Source organism: Myotis lucifugus, unplaced genomic scaffold, assembly GCF_000147115.1.
Source record: "Myotis lucifugus unplaced genomic scaffold, Myoluc2.0 scaffold_62, whole genome shotgun sequence".
Lineage (NCBI taxonomy): Eukaryota > Metazoa > Chordata > Mammalia > Chiroptera > Vespertilionidae > Myotis > Myotis lucifugus.
The window spans coordinates 6,173,438-6,197,433 of NW_005871110.1; the positions used below are offsets into that span (position 1 = coordinate 6,173,438).

The 23,996-nt window shown below is 45.1% G+C and overlaps 1 protein-coding gene across 1 annotated transcript; it reads right to left on the reverse strand.

Annotated features, from left to right (window-relative positions):
• Nucleotides 1-3,904: 3,904 nt before the first annotated feature.
• On the reverse strand, nucleotides 3,905-5,123 carry ATOH7 (atonal bHLH transcription factor 7). Its single transcript, XM_006109740.3, is given in 6 exon segments — nucleotides 3,905-4,755; nucleotides 4,757-4,851; nucleotides 4,854-4,918; nucleotides 4,920-4,956; nucleotides 4,959-5,075; nucleotides 5,078-5,123. Coding segments are annotated over 6 exon segments (438 nt in total). The 3' UTR covers nucleotides 3,905-4,677.
• Between the last annotated feature and the right edge of the window lie 18,873 nt (nucleotides 5,124-23,996).

The window sequence follows — 23,996 nt, forward strand, 5'->3', positions numbered from 1 at the left end:
TAAAAAGCAGTTTAGAGGATGTGATGGACTGTTTCTTTATTCCTTAAATAAAATGTTATTTATTCTCAATTAATTGTTGGGTTTGTTTTGTTTTTGTTCCCTGACTTAGAATGTGAGATGGGTAAGTTCTTGCTGTCAGTGGTTTTCTTTCAGCTCAGGTATTTTTTGGACACACTACCAGTATGAAATAGCAAACCAAACGTCCTGTGTTAAATCAATAAAATGGTTGTTGAAGCTTGTATCCACTAGTGTATTCATGATCAGAGAGAAGAGGGTATATACATTCTGAGGAGATAGGTCATATATTTATGGTCTTATATGCACTTTGAAGTTTCTTTCACCCCCTAAGTAGTAAAAAGAGATATCTTTAGTGACACCCAAAGAAAACATAGAGCAGAGTCTAGCCAAATTCAGTCCAAAAATAGCACTTCACTTTCTTAAATATGTTTTTACTGATTTTAGAGAGAGAGAGGGAGAGAGAGATAGAAACATCAATGAGAGAGATGCATCTATCGGCTGTCTCCTACACACTCCCTACTGGAGACTGAGCCTGCAACCCCAGGCATGTTCCCTGACTGGGAATCAAATGGTGGCCTCTTAGTTCAGACGCTCAGCCACTGAGCCACACCGGCTGGGCAGCACTTCACTTTTATGGTATAATTTAAATGAACTGAGTCTTAATTGTTGAATCCTGCAGCTCTATTAATCACAACCCAAACAAAGGCTATCTGGCTCATATCTAGCAGAAATTTTAGATCTTCATTAATATAAAGGGCGCCTCATCGACTTAGGAACTGGCTGCATTGGCTATTAAGAAAGCCTAATCCTTTTTAACATTTACAAATATAAAGAATGGTAATGAGGTTAATGGTGTCGTAGTAGATACTGTTTAATTAAGTGGTTCTCAACCCTGAGCCCGTTAAAATCACCTGGGAGCATTTAAAAAATATCTAGGCCTTACCTCAGAGCAGTTAAATCAGTTCTTGAGCTGGGGGCCCCAAGTTTGGTATTTTTTCAAGACTCCCGAGATGTGATTCTAATGAGCTGTCAGAGTTGAGAACCACAGACCTCCACGGCTTTTCCCATTTTGATAGCCCCCTTCATTTGTATATGATTCTTCAAGACTTCTGGCCCTGGGGTTTGGGGCTTCAACCTCCAGCTGGCACCCAGGGCAAGCCCACTTAGAGTAACTAGTCCAACCGACAAACCCTGTCCCGGAAGGTGAGGGGGGGTGGGGGAATGTTCTTTTATTATTTAACTAGGGGCCCAGAGCACGAATTTGTGCACCTTGAAAGGAACTGTGGGCCGCAAAGCTGCGGTGGGCACAGGGGCAGGTCTCAGCCCATCCTGAGCGCCCCCGCCCGGCCCCTCCCACCACGACCCCCGGTCCCCTATCTGCTGGCAGCCCCACTCGCACTACTGCTCCCATGCACTGACCGCGCCGGCCCCGTTCACACCCACTGACGGCGCGGAGCGATGAGGCCGGCGCCAGCAGCGGGTGCGAGTGCCGGGCGGGACCCCGGTGTGCAGGAGCAAAGAATTTTCAGTAACCACCAGAGGCTCACTCCGATGACAGCAACCAGCGCCCGCCTTGGTCTGATGCCCCCGCTCACCTGTTCCACCATCCCACCACCGCGGCCAACACCTGCCATGTTCTACACTCTGCCGCCTGCTGCCAATGCCCGCCATGTTCTGCACGTGCCCCCTGGTGGTCAACCCACGTTATAGCAACCGGTTGTCCAGTTGTTTCGCTGTTTGGTCTATTTGCATATTAGCCTTTTATAATATAGGATGCCCCCTCTTATGAGCTCATCTGGCACCGATGGTAATACGGACACTGTTGAAGCATTCAGCTATATTCTGTTTAGGACTGCTTATTGATTAATCCGTGTGTGTCCTTCTTGGCTGCCTACCCAAGGACAAGGATGGTTTTGAGTAAGCCTGGGTATGGGTGCTTGGTAATATTTGTTGATTTGCTGAAAAAGGGAAGACCAGGTAAAAATTTTTTTTTTAATTTCAATATCCTGAAATTAGAACATGGATTTTCAACTTTTAGGTTGCTTGGTAACCTAAAATCTATGATGTATATCTTAACTTCAAAAAAAATTTTACACTTGCTTTATCCAAGCTCCTAATCCATAAGCTATGATGGATTTCCCAACATAGTTTGAGGAGTTTTATCAAAGATTGGATTTGATCACTGATTTCCATTTCCATTTCCCTGAAATATCTTCCAGGAAAAAAATAGTACATCAAGTTGGGTGGAAAGCTTAGGGGTTTGGTAAGAGCTAAATTACTTCCAAAGATTTCCAAAACATAGAAACAGGCAGCTGAAGGCATAATATTGAATAGACACATTCCCATTCCTTTGGGAGAGTGGGAATGGGGGAAGGAGAGGCATTGGATTAGAATCCCATCATTTTAATTAAGTTGTTCAATTTCATTAAGAAACAGCTGTTAAGCCCTGGCTGGTTTGGCTCAGTGGATAGAGCGTCGGCCTGTGGACTGAAGGGTCCCGGGTTCGATTCCGGTCGGGGGCGTGTGCCTTGGTTGCGGGCGCGTCCCCAGTGGGGAGTGTGCAGGAGGCGGCTGAATCGATGTTTCTCTCTCATCGATGTTTCTGGCTCTCTGTCCCTCTCCCTTCCTCTCTGTGAAAAATCAATAAAAAATATTTTTTTTAAAAAAGAAACAGCTGTTAAGTTAATAACCATAAAAGAAATATTTATTGTTTCTAGCTGTAGAGAGAAAATGAAAAAGGTCTCTTTTACAAGGTATTTATTCAGTCCCGGCAGGGGGATGTGAACACAATATTTTCGTTTGTTTTTTTACACTGCTTTTATTCATTCTCAAACTCTACAAATTTACTGGGGTTATTAATGAAGGCTCTTAAGTCTAAATAATTAAGCTACTGTTCCCACATAGTGAGGCAGCAGATGCCCGGAGCCTTGTCATTCGTCCACTGAGAGTGGAGTGTGACCAGAAAAGGGTGCTGGCATCCTCACTTCCAGAACTGTGCTGCCTGTTGGGCAGTAGCGTCTTCTAAGAGCCGTTGAGGTTAAACATTTTACTCTCTAATTTGCAGTTCCAAAGCAAAGTCCTCAACCTCTTCAGTTTCTTCCTACCAGATATCAGAAGGGAAATTTATCGTTAGTCTCTCAATGGATTTCTAGGGATACACTTGTGATTCTGTAAGTTTAAATTTATGTGCTGGGGAAGACGCATTCCTTACAGACCAAATGGGTTTTGATAATTAGCATAACTAAGAAAGTAAACATTTCAATGGAGACTCTCTGTAGATACTTTGCAAATAGATGTTGTATCTGACGTTAGGCATTGGAATCCATAACAAGGGTTTGGGGGTATCTCATTTTTGTTGACTTGTGACAAGGTCCAAAGGTAACTTAAGAATCCTACTTATTCTAATTATTAGCAAGACATTCTCCCAAATGCATTCTGTGCTGTTGACCACAAAGTCACTCTTTACATTAAGATTTGGCAAATTTATAAAAGCAACTGAAACAGATGCCATGTGTAGTCTTTTGCTCCCATCTGTATTCTTTTGCTCCCATCTTGATTAGCCTTCATGGTAGTGAAGCTCTTATTGCTCAACTTGTGCTGATTAAAATTTCTCTCAGTGATAGTTTATATATATATATATGTATATATACATACATATATATATACACACACACATACATATATATATATAAACATAGGAACAATGCATATATATTGGGGTATTTGTAAGGAATTCATAGTAATTGGCTTAATAAGGAAAATAAAATATTGAGGAACTGAATAGTTAAAGCTAAATATTTCAATTAATTTAATCATTTAAAAAACATGAAAAATACATCTCTATTTTCAAGATTACAGAGAAAGCTTTCACATTAATTATGTGTACTCGCCTCGGCTTTGTTGTTGTTGTTTTAGGAAGTATTACAAAACAGCACATTTACCATTGGTGTGATTAGATTTAAATATTCCACATCTTTGCTCAGGGAAGCACTCAATATCATTAACCCCCAATTAGGCCCTTAGTGCCATCAGGAAACCAGCAGGGCACGAAAAACAGACCTACGTTTTTACCCATATTTTACAAAATCTATATTTTAATAATGTATACACAGTTTTTAAAAATACAGAACATTCACAGCCATGTACTCTGGGGTGGGGGGAAGGAGTCTATTTCATGCATGCGCACACAATGCACTAAGCAAAATGCATTCACACGATAGGAAGGTAGCTGTGTTTTAAGCATACACGAGGAATGGATACCGTAACTTCACCCGAACAGGACAAACTGACAAAGTTTAAGGAAGTGATTATTTCTCTGAGGACTAAAGCTGCAGTATACCCTTACTTCTACGTTTTCCTTAAGATTGTTTTCCCTCAAAGTAGACCAAAAAAGGGAGAGGGGGAATTATTTTCACAGCCATCGAAACCATTCACAAGATTCGTCTATGAAATCTGCAAAACACTGATAAGAACTGGGGAAGAAAGACAATAAAACCATCGTGTCCATAGCCTAGTGATGCAAAATAAAGTAACCTGAAAGTCTGCTAACTTTATGCTAAGAATGCAACCTCGGTCACCGAAAGCCCTGCAGACACCGGGAAAGCGGGGGGCGGGCTCCGGGGCTAGATGCCCGGACCGCACCCGGCGGGGCCGCGCGCCCTAACTGGCCATCTGGAAGGGCTCGGGCGGGAAGCCGAAGAGCCTCTGGCCGTAGGGCTCGCTCTCGCCCGGCAGCTTCCGCGCCCGCAAACGGGAGGTAGGGGTCGCGGCCGAAGTGCTCGCAGTGGAGATTCACCCAGTCCCGCTCCGAGCCGAAGCGCTCGGCCTCCGCCGGAGGCGGGTCAGGGCCATGATGTAGCTCAGCGCCATCTGCAGCGTCTCGTACTTGGAAGCTTATTTTCCGGCCCCACTGCGGCACCACCCGGCGCACGTTTGAAGTCCTGTGTGGCCCCTCTGTGGCGTCGTCCGCTGCTTGTCCACTGCTGCGGCGCGCCGCGTCTTCAAACGTCCGAGCCCGAGCCAACGGCCGCGGCAATTAGAGCAGCCGAGGCAAGGGCCCCGACGCGCGCCTCGGCCGCTGGGAGGCTCGGGCTGCACGACTTCATCCCCCGCGGGAAGGAGCGAGGCGCCGCGCTCTTCCGCCGGCTCCGCACCTGCGCGCGGGCTGGTCTGTGGAGCCGCTCCCCGAGGTGGCTCTTCTCAGCGAGTGAGTTACACGCGCGCGCGGCACCTCGCGTGGAGTCGGAGTTTCCAGCGGGCGTCCGGGCGCCGCCCTCTGCCCGCCTGGGTCACCAGAGGCCGGTCTCTTCACTCGCCCAGCGTTAGGGGGAAGGCGGAGGCTGGAGAGAAAGTCATTTTCCCCGCGAGAAGGTGGAAAGGAGAAGGGAGGCTTCCTGGGGCAGCATGGAGCGTGGGGAGGCCGTTCCAGTCCCCGGGGAGGCCGGAGCCCTCTTTTCGGGAAGGTGGAATCTTTGTCGGAGCTCAGGTCGGGAAGGAGCGCCTTTTCCGCAGGAGCTGTGGGGCCGTGCTGGGTGGATGTTCGAGGGCAGAGGATTTATAGTAGAGGGCTGAGGAGCGAACAGGTGGTGGCAGGTGGGCGGGCGTCCCTCGGCTTCCATCTCAGCACCTTCCTACCCTGGGAACTGCGGGGAGGGGGGCGACGCACAGCAAAATCCTGACATTACAGCCCTCGTCTGTTGAAGTTTCTCCCAAGCTATGTCCGACCGTAGCGCACCATCTGGAGTGGCCTGGCTGTCCCCAAAAGAATAGCAAGGTGGGGGTGAGGGGAGAGCTTGGTCCATCTTTTCCCACATCCGCGGGCAGCTCACGTATCAAAAACTTAACCGAGGTTTTAAATTTATTAGAAGTCATTTGCATGAACATGTTGGCCTTGGACTTATGAGCTGTATCCGTTTAGTATAAGAGGATTTAGCTTTGTCAAGATGTGTGACAGTTTTGGGTAATGCTGATCTCATGTGTTGACATTTTAATTTTAGCTATTACGTGGGGACAAGTTAGCAGGTCCTAATATTGTAGTCCTGGAATTTTACTGTGCAAGTAATTTGACTGTTTTCTGCAGAATAATTTATTATAACATATCAAAAGATGTTAATGATATGTCAAAAAGTTTATATTATTCTCATTATATAATTGGATTGCATGAGTTGGGATACTTAGGCAAATTAATTCAGAATTTATACTCTATTTCTCCTGACACAGGGAAATAAATGTTTTGGCGACATACATTAGGATGATAGTCCCTTCATTATTTAATTTGACACTTAAGTCTAATAAAACTAACCATAATGCACATATATGTGCAACATGGAAGCATCTAAGTAATTTGTGAGATTTTTAAAAAGTAGCTCCTAATGAAAGGGTTTTTTCCCTCCACCTCATAAAGCTGTAAATATCTCATACTACTTGGTGTTACAGTTGTGTCAGCTGTCCTCAGGATCAATAATGAAGCATGATTTCCACTATTGATAATGATGAACTGATTTATACAGAGAATCCATTAGCTTGATTCTCTCATCACAGCTTCTTTCTAGCTCTTAAGGAAAAGTAAAGTGGCAAAGAAACCCACCCCAAATAGATTCAAGCCAGAGTATTTCTGGATTCTAAAGGAAGACCAAATATTTTCTTTTTCCTTTTGAAATATGGGTTTGTCAGCATTGTTCCCAGCCATTTTTGTTTAATTACGTTACCAACAAACTCTCACAATCAGGAGTCTTTTAACTGTGACTTGCTTCCCCCTCATTGCCGCAGAATGAAACCCCTTTTGACTGCCCTGACTCCAATCCAGTCTTCCCATAAATAGTTGATTAATCCCCAGCTGAAGCAATGACAGTGAAATGAAGTTGAGTAACATGAAGACAATAGAATGCAATCGAACATTAATGATCTCCAGCATGACAGCTGTTGAACACAGACTTTCACATGGACCCACTCAGCTCTCTAACTCCAGCTCTTAACAGTCTTGGTCAGGAACAGTACTGTGACAGGAAAGACTTATGTTATTTAGTCACCAAGAGGTCAAGTATATTTTTTGAGTTTTTATGGAAATCTGCCCTATGTATGCTATTCTTTCTCATGTGCATTTATCTCATCCCTTTCCCCCAAGGAGCCTCCTCTGTGTTCGTCTTTGGAATATTTCCCTACATACTATGCACTTACTCTGGACACTGATGACCAACGTGCTAACGAGATGCATGATTTTGCAGGCAGGCCATGTATTCAGGGTTGGTGAGATTATAGTCTGTGCACCAAAAGAAGCAGAAGCATAACTTGAAGAGAAAGGGAATTATAGCAAACAGGATGCACACAGCACAGCTGTATTAGAACATAAACTGGCAGATATCTGTGACAGGAACTTGATCCAAGGATAGAGAGTACTGCTGCAATAAAGGGCCCTAGAAGGCATATAGTAAGACATTTCCCAAATGTATGCTGAAGGACAATTTGTTGGTACTATAAAGGTGCTTCTGGATAAAAGGATTCCCTCGTCAAGTAAGTTTGGGAAACATATTTGCTGTCTCTTGCTTGGAGAGCCATGAGCAGAATTGGTACAGTAAAGTTTCTAAGACCTTCCGAAGTAAAGAAGCCCATTGACTCGTGTTTCCTATACTTTCTTGAACACAGGACCTTTTTTTTTTCTTCCTAAAAAGGCCTATTAACAAAGTTCCTTGGAACACACTTTTTCCAAACTTGATCTAGGACCTCCCATTTATTTTATGGAGGAGGAGACTGAGGTCGGAGAGTAAACACTGTGCTCAAAGGCACTGAGCAAAGTAATGGCTGAATTAAGACAAAAAGTCAATCTTCTGTGTCCTTTGATTTTAAAAGTTTTAAAATTATGAGATCACTTAATACAAGCCCCTCAGTTTACAATGGGGCCCCTGAGATCCACCAGTGACTTCCCAAAGTCAGACAAGTCACTAGTAACAGTGCCAGGAATAGAATTAGAAATTTTGTGCTCAAAGGACAGTGTTGTTTATTTTATAACCCTACTGTCTAGCACAGTGCCTAGAAAATAATCTATATATATATAAGCCTAAGCAACCGGTAGCTATGACATGCACTGACCACCAGGGGGCAGACGTTCAATGCAGGGGCTGCCAAGCGACAGCAACTTGCAGAGTGCCCTCTGGCGCACTCCAGGACCCCTCGGGGGATGTCAGACTGCAGTTTCAGCCTGATCCCCGCAGACCAGGCAGAGGGACCCCACCGGTGCATGAATCTGTGCACCGGGCCTCTAGTACGTAATAAATGACCCAGATTGAATGGCTGGAAAATAAATTAGATAAATGATTGATAGATGCTGATCAGAATGAGTACATTCCTAGTGAAATAACCCATATGAATGATTTATATTCCCTCATCTTGTAAAGAACACACACTGGCTCCAGATTAAGAATGCAAAATGGATTCTTATAAAAAAATACATCCATAGCCATTTGAGCCAGAAGAACATGCATGTCAGACTAATTTCTTCAGTGTTTCTATACTGAGGGCATGACTTTGGCAGCTGAATTGGCAGTTGCTGTATGGCTGGGGGTTGGCCAGAAATCAAAACTGGCAGATGGAGATGGGAGAGAGGGAAAGGTAGAGGGAGCTTACACCTGTAGGAATAGAAAAACAGGAGAAATATTATTTGAGAGGTAAAAGATCAATAGCTGGAAATTATTACATAAAAGGTATAGAATAAGTTCAAGGGTAAACATTCCTTTATTATCCAAAAACCATATTTAATTTTTTAAATGGAAACTCTCCAAATAAACACACAATTAAAGAGAAGAAAACACTTGGCAAAAAAAAAAAATGTTCACTCTGAAATTTGAAGAGAAAAATGTGGAAAATGAGGAACAGGGCTCCTTTCGGAGTGGGTGGCAATTGGGGGACTCGGTCCCTGAAAGACTTAGAGGTAAACCAGCAAAAGACAAAGGAATGACGAAGTTGAGTTGCACTTGTATTTCATTAAAGACCAGAAGAGCAAGATGTTAAAAAGTTCTTGTGATTTTACTAGAAGCCTGGTGCACGAAATCGTGCATGGGTGGAGTCCGGCTGGCCCACCCCAATGGGGGCCGATTGGGGCCAGGCTGCCGGTGGGGGAAGGGGACACAGGAAGTTGGCCGTCCCTGTCCCAGTCAGGCCGGTTGGCTGGCTGCAGTGGGCATCATAGCGACTCATCGTTCCAGTCATTGTGGCGTTCCAGTCGCTGGCTTTTTATATATATAGATAATGTGCTGTGTAGTTACTAAGGGGAAGAAAGGAAAGGAGAGGAAAAGTCTTATACCTCTGTTCCCTGCCCCTCAAAGGTGCAGAGAAGAGAAATCTGTGGAGGGCAAAAGCTAAGAAGGGTTAGAGACTAATAATGAGCCAAGAGAAAGATGACAAAGATGGGGGACCCTGCACCAGGCCCGAGACTCAGAAAGTACAGGCTCACCAGAGGGCCCCGGGCGATTCTCCAACCCCCAGTCCCTTCACACACTGCATGAGAATTCTGGCTTGGCAGTCAAACTTGCATGGTTTGGACTCTGCATTCATTTTTCTTGATAGTGGAACTTAGCTTCCATTGAGCATCTGGGCTAAGCTGTATCTTTGAAGTCAGCTCTCAGTCCTGGATCTCCTGTCAACGAGCTGTATGCTCTTGCAGAAATCACTTCTGCTTCTCCATCTGCAAAGTGGAGTGATACTGCCTACCTCATAGGGCAGTGGTGAGCATTAAAATGAGATTGTACCTGTAAAGGACTCTGCCTGGTCCCTAAGAAAGTCACTCTTTAAATGACAGCTAATAGTACGTATTATGAATAGTTTTTACAAATGAAAATGAACTCATCAGTTTCTGCAGATTTCGAACTCAAGGGATAATTTTGGTCCTTTTACACATAAAGCTACAGTTGGTCATGATGTGAATTCCAGCGGTGTGATCTTAACTTAACCTCCCTCTGCCTCTTACCCTATCTGTAAAAGAGGGCTAATAATACTGTCAATCAAGTCTCATAAAACTGATATGAGGATTGACTTAGTTATCTTTGTAAAGCACTTAGATCTATGCCTGGCATACAAATGCAATATAGGTGCTTGTTTAGATAAAGTGACCTGTTGCCAGTTATCCAGGTTACAAACCAGCCATCCCTCCTTAAGCTCATTTTGCTGTATTTCCCTGCTCTGCAGTGTCTGTCCATCAACTGAGAGGAGACAAGAAGAAGAGGGCAGATTCAAAGGAGTTCCTTTTGCCTTTGATATTGGAGCAATCTACATTTGAAATATCAAAGACAGAAGCCAAAGAAAGGCTACTCGGGGCCTCACTGGGTAGTAAATTGGATGGTTTCATTATAGTGTGAGGTTTGGTTTTACAGTAATAGACACATACAGTAGGTCTTCTAATATCCTTTCACTCAGTGTCATTTCATTATAATGCTGACGAGAAAAAATAAATCAATTTCCAGCCCCTGGTGACAGTATGTGTAGAGTTTGCACATTCTCTCCGTGTCGGCGTGGGCTTTCTCCAGGTACCCGTTTTCTCCCACATGCCACAGCTGTGCACACTGGGTGGATTGGCGTGTCTACACTGTCCCAGTCTGAGTGTTTGTGGGTGTGGGTGTGGGTGTGACGCACCCTGTGATGGAAGGGCGTCCTGTCCACGGTGAGTTCCCATCTGATGCCCCTGAGCTGCTGGGAGAACCTGCCACCCTGAGCTGGAATAAGCAGGTTGGAAAAGAGTTTTCTACTTGTTTTTGTTAATCTTTCTTAAATGTATATATAGCTCACATTTATTTCCATGTTTAATATTGCAGGTGTTTAGTATCTATATAGAAGTTTTATGGTGTTTGTGACCAGAAATATGCCTTAGGAACTTAACTCTTGTTTATATCAATTAAGCCTACGTGAAATTGGTTTTGTTATGTGACATTTTGCTACAAGTCACAGTTCCCAAAAGCCTATCGATAATGTTAAGTGAACTCTTGTATTTTAAAGGGTTAATTTTCAGGGGGTGCGTTCACTTTTCCAGTGGCTGAAATATTTGCATTCACCATCCAGGGACCCTCCATTGCTAGTACTGAGGTTTTCAAGAAGGCAAGTCAGTGATCATGTTTCTGTTCATGGGCTGAGAAGCAGAACAAAAGGGATCAGTCTTGGGGATGTGCGGGACTCTTCTATAGGGACCCGATCCCTGTGGGTGGGATCTTCTATAGGGTGGGAGCTATGGTTTTCAGAATGCTCTCCTGTGTGGTTCCAGGTTTGAGTTTGGCAAAAGCGAAGTTGCAGGCGCTTTGGGAGGCGGAAGTGAAGCCACCGTGCTCTGAGCATCTGAGCATCGTTGTAGGTCGGAGGGTGTGAGAGAGAGACGCAGAGGTGCTGGTGGATTCCAGTTCTCTTTGCTCCTCCTCATTGTGTGTCCAGTGCTCCCTCCATCTCCCCTTTACCCCCCACCCCCGCCAGCCCTGCTGACCAGCAGCGACCCCAGGCCCACTATCAGATGCTCCCTGCAAACTCACAGAGGTGGTAGCCACACAAAAAGCCAACTTCTGCCCCCAGAAGCTGGACCTGTGTGGCTTCCAGACTGGGATGTGGGCTGCTTAGTGGCTGATCCTTAAACAACCCTTTTTGGACCTTTATGTCCCTAGTTCCTTCCCCAATTGTGTAAATCCTCGTCCTTATATTAAATTCCTCCTTCCATAATACTCACAGTGGCTCTGCTTCCCTGGTTGGACTCTGACTGATACGAGGAATCTTTCATCCAGGCCACAGTGAGGCCTCAGGACTCTCCCTGCCTTCCAGTGGAGACCTCCATGGTCTGTGTGTCCACCAGAGGTAGAGCCTTCGTCTCTTAGGCTGTAATTACTTTTTCCAACTGTTCAGCCCTGTGCTAGGCAGCATCAGGGATAAGACAGCCCTTAGCCTAATGGGATTTACAATCCAGTTGTAGAGATAAGACCCAACACACACAAAAAAACTACCTCGAGTGGGAAACAAGGGTATGGGAAAAGAGTAGACATTCTGCTGATACTTATTTTATCTCTTTCTTTTCATTTCTCTCTTGGGGTATGTTTTATACTATACAAATCTTAAAGACATATGTACATATATGTGAGTATATGCCAGTGCTTTTTCCCTTCTGGTAGGAGTGTGTGATGAGAAAAACTGGGACCACTGTCCTTGGCATGCGGAAAAACATGATTAGCAGTAGGAACTCAGGGTACGGAGATTTTACTGTGCTCTGGAGGTAGAAGGATTTGGGCTGGTGGCCCCAACTCTCTGACTTCACCTCTTACTGCTGCCCCCTCAAAAGGCTGCTCTTCCACTGTCCATACTCACCCCCACCTTGGGGTTTCTTCACTGGTTGCTCCCTCAGCCCTAAGTGCAATTTCCCCAGATTTCTCCTAGCTGGCTCCGCTGTGTTTTTCAGCTCCTGTTCTGTTAGATCAGTGGTTCTCAACCTTGGCTGCTCATTAGAATCACCTGGGAATCTTTTTAAAATCCTGATTTCTGGGCCGCATCCTCCGGAAATTCTGTTTCTTTGTTAGGGGGTGGGGCCACAACATTAGTAACAAAGAAACAGAATTTCTGGAGGATGAGGCCCAGAAATCAGGATTTTAAAAAGATTCCCAGGTGATTCTAATGTGCAGCCAAGGTTGAGAACCACTGTGTTAGATGCTTTATGTCCTTAGTTGTTTGTTTGGGAACTCCGGGAATTCAGGATCTTCCTCTGCACTATCCCTGGCTGTGTCTCCAGTACCTGGAATTGTGTCTAGCACATAATACAGCGGTTCTCAACCTGTGGGTCGCGACCCCTTTGGCGGTCGAACGACCCTTTCACAGGGGTCGCCTAAAACCATCCTGCATATCAGATATTTACATTACGATTCATAACAGTAGCAACATTACAGTTATGAAGTAGCAACGAAAATAATTTTATGGTTGGGTCACAACATGAGGAACTGTATTTAAAGGGCCAGAAGGTTGAGAACCACTGACATAATAGATGCTCAAGAAATATTGGATGAAGGAAGGGAGAAGGAGAAGGTGGATGGAGGAACCCCACACACAAAGAGAGAGCAGATACTGTTCCCCTATCAACACAGCTCTTTTTTCTCCTGCTATATGGACTCTTTGGGGGTAAATTATGCCCTCCAAAAGCGGTGGCAGCGGGCCTGCTGCTCTTGTTTCTGCTCTGAAAGTGTGGTATTCGCTGTTTCACAGTGAGCAGGTGGCTTACTTCCCCAAAGGGTGACTCTCATCACAATCCAGGTTTCAGGCAGTACCTGAGTCAGCTCCGAGTAAAAGCTCAGAGGCCTCACCGGCCCAGGCCAGCCGCTGATGCGGGCTCCCTGCCCCAGGGGAGAGCGGTTTTCTGTTGATTTTAGTTGGTGTTGCTTTTTTGTTTCCTTGTGCAATTTCAGCAGCTTGGCTGAACAAGTTACTCTAATTGTTCAAACACCCAGGTCTTTTAATTCTGAGGTTGTGTTTCCATTCCTACTCACCATCATGTTTCTGTTTTTGTTTTTCTTTTAATATATTTTATTGATTTTTTTTTTTTTACAGAGAGGAAGGGAGAGGGATAGAGAGTTAGAAACATCGATGAGAGAGAAACATCGATCAGCCGCCTCCTGCACACTCCCCACTGGGGATGTGCCCGCAGCCAAGGTACATGCCCTTGACCAGACTCGAACCTGGGACCCTTCAGTCCACAGGCTGACACTCCATCCACTGAGCCAAACTGGTCAGGGCTCACCATCATGTTTGATTCTTCCCTGTGCCCCAGCCTCCTACTGCCTTCCACTGAAGGGGCTGGGGGCAAAAAGATACCATGACCAGACAATTATACCAAACAGATTCCCAGGCTACTAGTATCTCTAAGTGGAATCCAACATTGGTAGCCAGATGTATGCCTTTCTATTCATTTGGCAACCTTATATCAACTTATCTCATTGTTTCAAACTGATTTCCATTCATTCCTTTGTTCAACAAATATGTGTTGTACTTACTATGTACCAGGTACTGTTGTAGACGCTAGAAACAGAGTTGACCACACTGCAAATATCTCCACCCTGGTGAATATTTAAAACTGCTATTCTTGGTATCTTACAAATTTTATTTTGTTTCTCTAAATAGTTTGTAAGTTCTTTGAAGGAAGAGGCAAATTTTAGAGACCTAGGTCTTGCTAGAGTGTTCAGTAAATATACTGTATATATGCTGCTTGGTTGACTGAAGTTCTTACTCAGGCTGACCTTAAGCTAAGGAAACCAGTACCATCACCATAAAAAAAAAAATAACACTTTCAAGAAACACCAAATGCTTACCAGGTGCTAGTTCCTAACTTCACAATACCCTTTGAATTGGGACCTAAAATGTTTACTTTGTGGACAAGAAAACCAAGGACCCTGGTTAAACTGAGCTATACAGTGGGGCCTTGACTTACAAGTGTCCCAACTAACGAGTTTTTTGAGATACCAGCTGTCTCTCAGCCAATTTTTTGCTTTGAGTTGACAGAGTAATTTGAGTTAACGAGCTCCTTAAGGAGCTCGGTCTCAGAACGAATTAAACTCGTAAGTCAAGGCCCCACTGTATAGCCAGCCTAGATTTGAAAGGCGGTTCTCTTTCTTGCTAGAGCCCGTGCTCTGTGCTGCACTGGGTTTTGTCTGGAAGAGCCTTGATGTCAGGGACAGGGCCTGTTCAGCTCTGTGCTCCCAGCATCTGGAATGGCACATAGTACCGATGCTCATTAAATGTGCTGAGACATGTATGCTCCACGGTGCCAGGCCCAGCCTGGCCCAGCCCTTCTAAGCAGTAGGCAATGGGACTGGTAATCTGCAGGCACAGATTAGCCTATTTCTGGGAACCACGTCTGAGTTTTCCTTGGAGTGCCCTCTCCCACTAGTTGTTTAGAATTTAGTTCCTAGCCCTGAGCTTGGTGTCTAATGTACCTGAGGGTGAATCAGAGACTCCTGAGGACTCATTGACTTTATCCTTCTTCTTTGGGCCCTCCTGCAAACTGCCCCTGGCCCACTGCATGTTCTCCTCCTCAGGTACCTGAAGGCCTGACCTGACCCCCAGCCTCATTAGTGGGGTCCCTCATTTACCATGAGCTCTCTCCGCCCAAGACCTGGATATTTGTTCTTCTCTTAGCAGAGGACTAGGGGCCGGCCTCAACCTACAAACACCTCCTTAGCTCCAGGACCGACCACTTGATCATTTCCACATCTCACTCTGCCTGTAGCCGCCTGCTCCTGCAGGTCCTCACACAGTATCGGGTCCATGGAAGTCAGCACCAAAAGAGAGAGAGCCTACGTTTGCAATACCCCTCCGACACTGGGCTTCTGACCCTCCTCCTCACAGACCAATTTCACCGCTGAGTCAGCTCCTCCAACCCTGACCTGCCATTGATTGCATGCTCACCGTTGCCTGTTCTTGAGGCTTCAGTGGACCCAGCCGCTGAGCACCCACATGACTGCTGACTGCAGTGCTCAGGTGACTAGTAAAGTCCATAACCCCCTCCTTTCAGGACTGTTCCCCAGCGGCTAACGCCCAGTTGTCATATACTTTGTCACTCTAGGTTACTTGATTCACCTTAGCAAGTTTTCTGTGCTGCTAACTGATGGACACGGAATTGGGGCCCAGGTAACATTGGTTCCTGCCTCCACGCTCCCAGGTGCCATGCAGGAGGCAGATAAGTCATCGCAGGTGGAAGACGAAAGTTTACTTAAACACTTGACGATATTAGCCCAAGAAACAGCCCTAGGGCACAAGGGTTCTGCAGAAGCCCATTACCAGAACCTCCTACTAATTCATCTCCCAAGTGTCCCCAGACGCAATGGGCCAAAGAAAGTCCAGGGTGCTGGCTGTAGCCCTCAATGACCCCTTTCTCCCATGCCTCACTTTCCCCAAGAGGCCAGCTCTATTGGTTCCCTACAATGTCTTTCCCAACGTGTGTGTCCTGAAACTGTTACCCTTCAACAAAGAAAAGGGAATTCTGGTTTAACCAAAGCTACTAGTATATAGGCGGTTTCCTGCAGGACTTTGTGGAGTCTTTACTATGAATATAGTCTTTCTTGAAATGGGACATGCAGTTTCCCAAATTATTTTTGGCCATGGAACCTCTTCATCTCAGAGGATCTCCATAGAGCTGTATGTACAGAAAACATTTTTGGAAAATGCAAGCTGAATCCACACTTTTACATTAAGAAGGCCGTCTTAAAACATTTTAGTAGTTGATTTTTTAAAAAATACCTATCTTTACACTCAAAAGTGTTTTAACTCACTATTTTGAAAATAATGCATCAGCTCCTTTCCTCAACATTCTAGTCATTCCTTCCAGTCCTGAAGATTTCTCCTATAAAGTTACTTGTGAGCATGTAAATTATCCGGTAGTGCTGAGGGTGGGGTGGGTGTGCTGGAAGAAGCATGTTGGGATTGGGAAAACTTTCAGGACAAAAAACTGGCTGGCAAGGAGGATGGTCTGAGGCTCACTGCTCAGTTGGCAGCCAGCCCAGAATTCAACTGTGTGTAAGGAACCCAGAAAGGGAGAAGTGCCAATAGAGAGAAGGGTGTTGGTGTCCGGCTCAGATTCGAACTCTGGCTTGACGCACAGTTTATTGTCCAAAGCCTGGCTGTAGGCACGTGGCTGTGAATAGCCCACCTCTGTTATTTGAATGCTTCTAATTATTGTCCAATTAACCCATTAAAAAGAGAGAGACAAACAGAATCAGACCGTTTATCCCTCCTGATGAAAAAACACAGCACCTAGTATACCTACTAAAAATGGAACTTGAATCTTATTAGGCCTCTATATCTAACAATAAGTTTGCACTGACAGAGAAACATGTTAAATGATACCATTGGGAGGCAATCAGCAAAATCCAGCATTGAGACTCTTAATAGGACAATTGACTGGTTTGTGAGCAAATATCCTGCATGAGGGGAAAAAAGTGAAGAGGGGACCTATTGTTGAAAGTATTACATACATCCCCTTTTTCCTCCCATTGACCCCTCTGGCCCGCCCCCGCATCCCACCCCAGGCCTTCACCACCCTATTGTCTGTGTCCATGGATTATGCATATATGCATACAAGATCTTTGATTGATCTCTTCCCACCCACCCACCCCCACCTTCCCTCTGAGATTCGACAGTCTGTTCCATGTTTCTATGTCTCTGGGTCTATTTTGTTCAGCAGTTTATTTTGTTCATTAGATTCCACATATAAGTGAGATCATGTGATACTTGCCTTTCTCTGACTGGCTTATTTCGCTTAGTGTAATACTCTCCAGGTCCCTCCATGCTGGGATTAGATAAGAGACTAGAACCACATCAACCATATGCAATATGTAGATCTTGTTTGGATCCTGATTCAAATAAGTCAACTCTAAAACTATTTATGTGGTAATGAGGGAAATTTGGAGACTGATTTAATAATGATATTTGATAATAGGGAATTGTTAATTATTCTAGGTATAATAAAGATACCATGGCTATATTGTTTAAGTCTTTATATTTTAAAGATACATACTGAAATATCCAAAAGAAATTATATAAACGGGATTTGCTTCAACATAATCTAGGGAGAGGGAAATGGGTAGAAGTATAGGTAGAACAAGATTGCCTGTGAGTTAATAATTGTCGAAGCTGGATGATAGGCATATTGTGGCTCATTTATACTATTCTTCCTGTCTGAAATTCTCCATAATACAAAGTAAAAAAGGGAGAGAGCAAGTTCATCATACTATATGAGCTCCTGCAATTAGAAAGAGATTAGTTGAAATTTTTCTTTCAGGGTTGTACTTGGTGATACTTTAGAAATGGGAGCATAGTTCAGAGTAGGAGCAGTGCATCTTCAGTACTGGTGGTCAGCTCAGTGCCTGGGAGTCAAGGAGGTGACCCTCTTGCAGTTCAGTCACACCAGAGGCGGTCCTGGGTTCCCAGATGTCAATCCAACCTTTTCTGGTTCTACCCAAGCCCTTCCTGAAGATTCACCCAGCTACTTCACCTGGTCTGGTCCAGCCCTTTAACTACCATGAGGGGTGGTCGGGGAGAGTAGGAGGCTTAGAGAGACAAGTGGAAGGCACATTAGTCCTCGGGCGTGGAGCTCCATAAGAAGCTGTAACTGCTAATTCATGACATGGAAACTCCAGGGAACGTGGAGAGAGGTTTGGTGAACCACGTGAGGCTATCGTAAGCTAAAGCAATACCACTGATGCCCTGAATGGCTCCTGCAGAAGTGAGATGGGTTGTGCCAAGGGCAGCTCTCCGGGAGGAGGCTGGTCATGGCCATGGGGGGAGAATGCACTCCATGGCCAGCAAAGTGAAGACATTGAACTGGACCATCCAGGGACTCATGTCTTTAGTTCTGCTGTGAAGTTACCCAGCCCTTGGTGGCATCATGTGGAAAATCTCCGTGCGTGAGGGAGCTGGGAGGGGGATGCGTCTCCTGTGGGGTTTTGCCCAGCTTCGGAATTGTCACTGATAAATGGACCTAACTTCACATTTGGATCCTCAGAGGAAGCCCTTTGCAGAAGATGAGGCGAAAGCTTTCTCCGTCTACACCAGTGCCCAAACATGGGTGAGCAGTATGGAGCCTGTGGGAAAACCATTTCCGGTAATAAAGTAGGAAATCCATGGCCTGCTTCATGGCCTGAGCATCGCCGAGGCCGTTCCAGATGATCACTGAAGGTAATGTTGTAGTTCATAAAGCAAAGGCAATGTGCTTAGCTGCACGGGTTTGTGCAGCTTAGATGAGCCTGGGGCCTTTCCTCAGAGACCACTGGCATCAGAAGATTGAATGCTCCTCTGTCACCTGTCCTGGAGGACACCCACTGGGTCACTGTGTGTAGGCACAGGTTTAAAGTCCAGGTTGTGAGATGGAGATGTAAATCCCTCAGCCAAGGAGCAGGGTGAGCTGGTTAACTACCTGGCACATGCCCCTCCAGGCAGCCTTATAAGTCTTGTGGTTGAAGGTGCCTTATAGGGAGGAAATTTTGTTATGGTAATTCTCAAAGTTAGAGAGCCCAGAGATTTTGGGTTAAACCACTTGTAAACATCACAAGCCTCACCCCTCTCTGCTTTTTTTTTTTTTTTTTTTTAAGGAAACTCACTTAAGGTTCTTGGGAGAGAAAAAGCTAAATGAAAGCAGTCTTTAATTTAAACTAAAGGAAGATATGGAATGCTATGGGGAGTAGCTCACTAAATCAAAGGAAGCTTAAACAATCAATTCTCTGGCAAGACATGAATGAAGGTGACCTGGGACCTTAGGTGCCATTGCTCTTGGCACCAGAGCACTGACTGTCATGAGATGATTCTGCTCCAACCCACTGGTCTATTCCAGTCAAGTTTACAAATACCCGGGAGAGAGGACCCTGTCTGTTGGCTCTAGCTGTGCCTACGAAACTGCACCATGGTCACGGAGGGGGTGGGGGGGGGCGGGATGGGGGAGTTGGTTGTGAGCCAGGAGCCACTGCAGTTTGTGCCTGCTCTAGTGATGGGATCCGCTGAAGCTGTAGATAAAGGAAAAGAGTAATGAAGCATCTCACGGAAGCTGCGATTCTGGCGGTAGCACGGTTCTCCGACCACCGCTGCTCTGTTCGTCTGGGAGAACTGGCTGGCCCTCCTCTCCAGTCCTCCTCACCCAGCCCCACTCAGAGGGGCTCCTCTCCCCTTCTCCCTCAGTGGCCACTGCAATGAAACTGCCTCTCCTGGGAGAGAGGAGAGCATGGGGGACATACGGCCAGGCCGGCCCACATTCCACCAGAGCGTCCGGCCCCAAAGAGGACAACCCCATCCCCAGCTACACAAAAGTTTCTGTCCCATAGGAGTGGGACCAGATCTTGATTATCCAGCTCTCTCCTGGGAATGACCCACCTGAGAAGCAGGACGGAAGCCGGGCCATGCCTATCGCTGGGTTCCCTGGCCGTCTGGTTCTGATAGGACCTGGGGATGGGCACCAAGTGCTTCTAAAGCAGCAGCCCGTTCATTACAGGGTGAATTAAAATCTAGCATCATGCCTGGGTCTTCACCTCTTTATTGAAAAACAAGAAAGACGAATCAGAACAAGGGAGAAATGAACAAGTTAAAGAATTCCCATACAACTTTAAGACTACAGAGTTCAGTGGTAAAAATGTTAAAATCAAGATTTTAAACCCAGTGCTACTCATTCCAGTGTCCTGCTCCTGCCTATTTTAACAGGCCTTTTTTGTTCATAATTGGCTGGAATTATCATTATCTTTATTGTCATTTTTAATACCCAAGATTTATTAAAAGTGCATTAATGGGCACTGTAGTAAAACATTTGAACATATTATCTTATTGAACTTCTCAGCAGCCCAGTGAGGTGGGTACAGTTATTATCCTTGTTTTACAGGTGAGGAAAATGAGGGCTAGAGAGGTTAATAAACTTGCCCCAGGGTCCTTCTGCTGGTGAGTGACAGAACTTGAGTTTATCTGACTACATAGCCTTTTAAGCACTAAAAATATTACATCAATCCAAAGAAAACTGGCCTGCTTAACATGGAGCTGCAACATTGAACATCATGATTCAGTATTGCCGCATGTCTTCCCCAGCCTGGAGAGTGTGGTAAGGCTTTGGAGGCTTATATGTTTTGAATTTGTGGTCAGACTTCCAGGCCTTGGGTAAATAGTGGCTAACCCCACCATTAGTCTGGCTTAGCCTAATCACCAGGCTCCACCATTAGCCTCTAGTAAACAGACTCTAATTCAACTTATCAGTGGCTTGGGAAGACATCAGACTCCATTGGAACAATCCTGGGAGGATGCTCTGAGCTCTGCCCTGCCCATTAGCGGCTGTACGTTTGTGCAAACAACCATAAAATGGAACAGACCCAGGAAAGGACATTGATTTTCAATTGGCACAGTTCACCAGATGCTGTTTGGTCTAAGAACTGCTTGACCTCTACCAGTGATGCCACCTGCCCTTGGCTTTGCAGGGTGTGTTCCCAGCGGGAAGGCCTCTCCGCTAATGCTTGCTGCTGGAACTTGGGCTGAAGGCGTGGCAGGGTCCCCATATGTTGCAGGGGAGAGGCTAGCCACGCCTGGGGTTGGATTCTCTCTCTTATCCAACTTTGGGCTAAAGCTGACCCCAGGAGATTACAGACGCTCCCACCCCCAACTAATTAAATAGGTGGCCTCCTGCTGCTAAAAGGGAATGAGGGCGGGGGTGGGGGGCGGGGAACAGAAGATGCCTGATTTAACTAGGACCTGACTAAGTAGCTCACCAGCCAGACCCAGAAATCACCGATGCGTGCCTAAACAGTCTCTAATGGGTTAGGGTGGTTCTATGCTTGAGACCTGAAGTTCTGTGGGTTGTTTTTTTTGTTTGTTTTGGTTTTTTTTAGCAAACTTTGTAGTTGTCAAATCCTGTGGTCCAAAACGTTTATCATAGAAGCTTTACACGTTATTAAAAATAATATTACCTATTAATGAGTATATCTTACAATCATTTTTGTTACCCACCAACCCTTGTGTTAAAGCACTGGAATAGCTCTGGCTGGGTAACTCGGTTGGAGCGTCTTCCCGTACCTCAAAGGGTTAGGGATTCGATTCCAGATCAGGGCACATACCTAGGGTGCAGGTTCAATCCCCAGTTAGGGTGCATACGGGAGGCAACCAATGGATATTTCTCACATTGATATTTCTCTCTCTCTCTCTCCCTCCCCTAAAACCAATAAAAATATATCCTCGGGTGAGGATTTTTAAAAAACAACATCGGAATAAAAGTGACTATTAAAAGACACTTTTTTCTCTTGGGACAACCTGAAGATGATTCTTCCACCTTAAAAGTGCAAGTGTACACACGGGTGTGCACACATAAAGAACAGGCTTCTAGATTCAAAGCTAAGTGTCTGTCTAAATTCCCAGTGCCCAATCTAAATGGCCATGCAATTATACATTTAGATAGAAGCTAAAATCATGGTTTGGACTAAGGAAAGGAACTTCTAGAGGTTTTTAGGAGTTCAGCCTATAAGTGAGTTATTAGTCCTGTTTTCTATTTTGTTTTTACTACAATTTGTTTAGAAAGAGGACTGAGATGCAAAGAGGAAGACAGCTGCAATAATAGGAAATTAAACAATTAAAATGATACCAAGTTACAGCATAACTTGGCCTTTTTGTCACCAACTTTTGACATTCTAATTAGGGTAAATGATTATGCAAATCTAGTCAGTCACTCATTGCCCCGTAAGCCAGTGTGGCTGTGATTCTTTAAGTAAAGATGTGGATGGCATAATTAAAGCTCTCCTAAAAACTAATTGGGAATTGGAGGACAGCCTCCAAAGATGCCCTAATTTGTGTGCAGCCCAGCACAGCTGTCCTTTTGTCCAGCCTGCCACCAGGACGCCTAGAGTTGCCCATCAAGTGTAATAGAATGTGACACTTGAGGTGTTCTCAAGCCCTGGTCCACAGGACGGAGGGAAGACACAGACTGACGCCCAGCGTCACCTCTTGGGTATATTCAGCTGAGGAAACAGGGTTTCAGGTGGACCCAAACATGGAGCACAGAACACCTGGGTTTGGGAGCTACAGGAAACAAAAGTGGTCATGAGTTAATAATGGTGAAACTGCAGGATGGATACATGGGAGTTGGGGAGGGCACGTGGCGAGGGAGGCCAGAAAGAGTAACTATAGTATATGCTTTGCTTCTGTTTGAAATTTTCCCACAAAACTACTATTACATTAACTAAGCACGGAGGCCTCTGAGGTGGTTCTAATGCCATATTCACCTACGTAAGCAAACCCAAAGCTAAGCCTGAAAGTACCTCAAGGTTAAGAAATCAAAACCTAGCCCTGGCTAGAACGTCAAAACCAGTGGATAGAGCGTCAGCCTGTGGACTGTAGGGGCGTGCGGGAGGCAACCAATCAATGATTCTCTCTCATCATTGATTTTTCTATCTCTCTCTCCCTCTTCCTTCCTGTCTGAAATCAATAAAAATATATTTAAAAAAGAAATCAAAACCTAATGACAACCAATCACAAACAGCCAACCAGGCTTTCCCAAATAATGCTTAAACTATAGCCACCTAATTTCCTTGCTCAGCTCCCAAGTCTTCTCTATAAGAGTCTTGCCCCATCTCCTGTCAGTGGAGTGCTCCTAACCACTTCTGATTTGGCACTGCCCCATTGGAATCGATTTTTGTTCAAATAAACTAATATTTTAAATATGTGTCAGTTTATCTTTTAACACTGCCAAAACATAACATCTGTCAGGAGAAGGAAGTTCTTTTAACACAAGTCAACTATGGTTAGCCTCTTAATAAAGGAGGAAGGGTCTTAAAACGAGTACGCTGTTCAGTTCTTATCACACTCACTCCACATCCCACATCCAAACTCGACTCTTCCCAGGTTTGCCCTAGCTTGGAATAAAGAGGAAAGACTGAGGAGAAACTAGGAGAGAAATGGGGCCAGGTGAGAGACCGAAGAAGGGAAACTGGCTGAGTAGTTGGGGTCCCCACATAATCTAGATTAGAGGATAATTGCAAATTGATTATGAATTAATTCTCTGTCATAAAAAAATACAATCCCATTTGATTTAAAAAAAATAACTTAAGTAAAACCTCCTAAATTTAAAAAATAAAGTGCCTGGTAGTGAAGGGGCAAATTCTCTCATTGCTAATGAGCTCCCCTTGACAGCTGTGAGTGAAGTTAAAGGGAAGACGCAATTGGTGGTTTCAGTGCTATAGATGCAGATTTTTTTAAAGATGGGTGGCCCCTTGCCCTGGTCGGTTTGACTCAGTGGCTAGAGCATCGGCTGTGGACTGAAGGGTCCAGGGTTCAATTCCGAATTCCGGTCAAGGGCATGGGGACTCAGTTGTAGGCTCGATCCCTGGCCCTGGTCAGGGTCCATGCAGGAGGCAACCAACGGAGGTGTCCCTCTCACATCGATGTTTCTCTTTCTCTCTCCCCCTCCCTTCCACTCTCTCAAAATCAATGGGAAAATATCCTCCAGTGAGGATTAACCAAATAATAACAAGGAT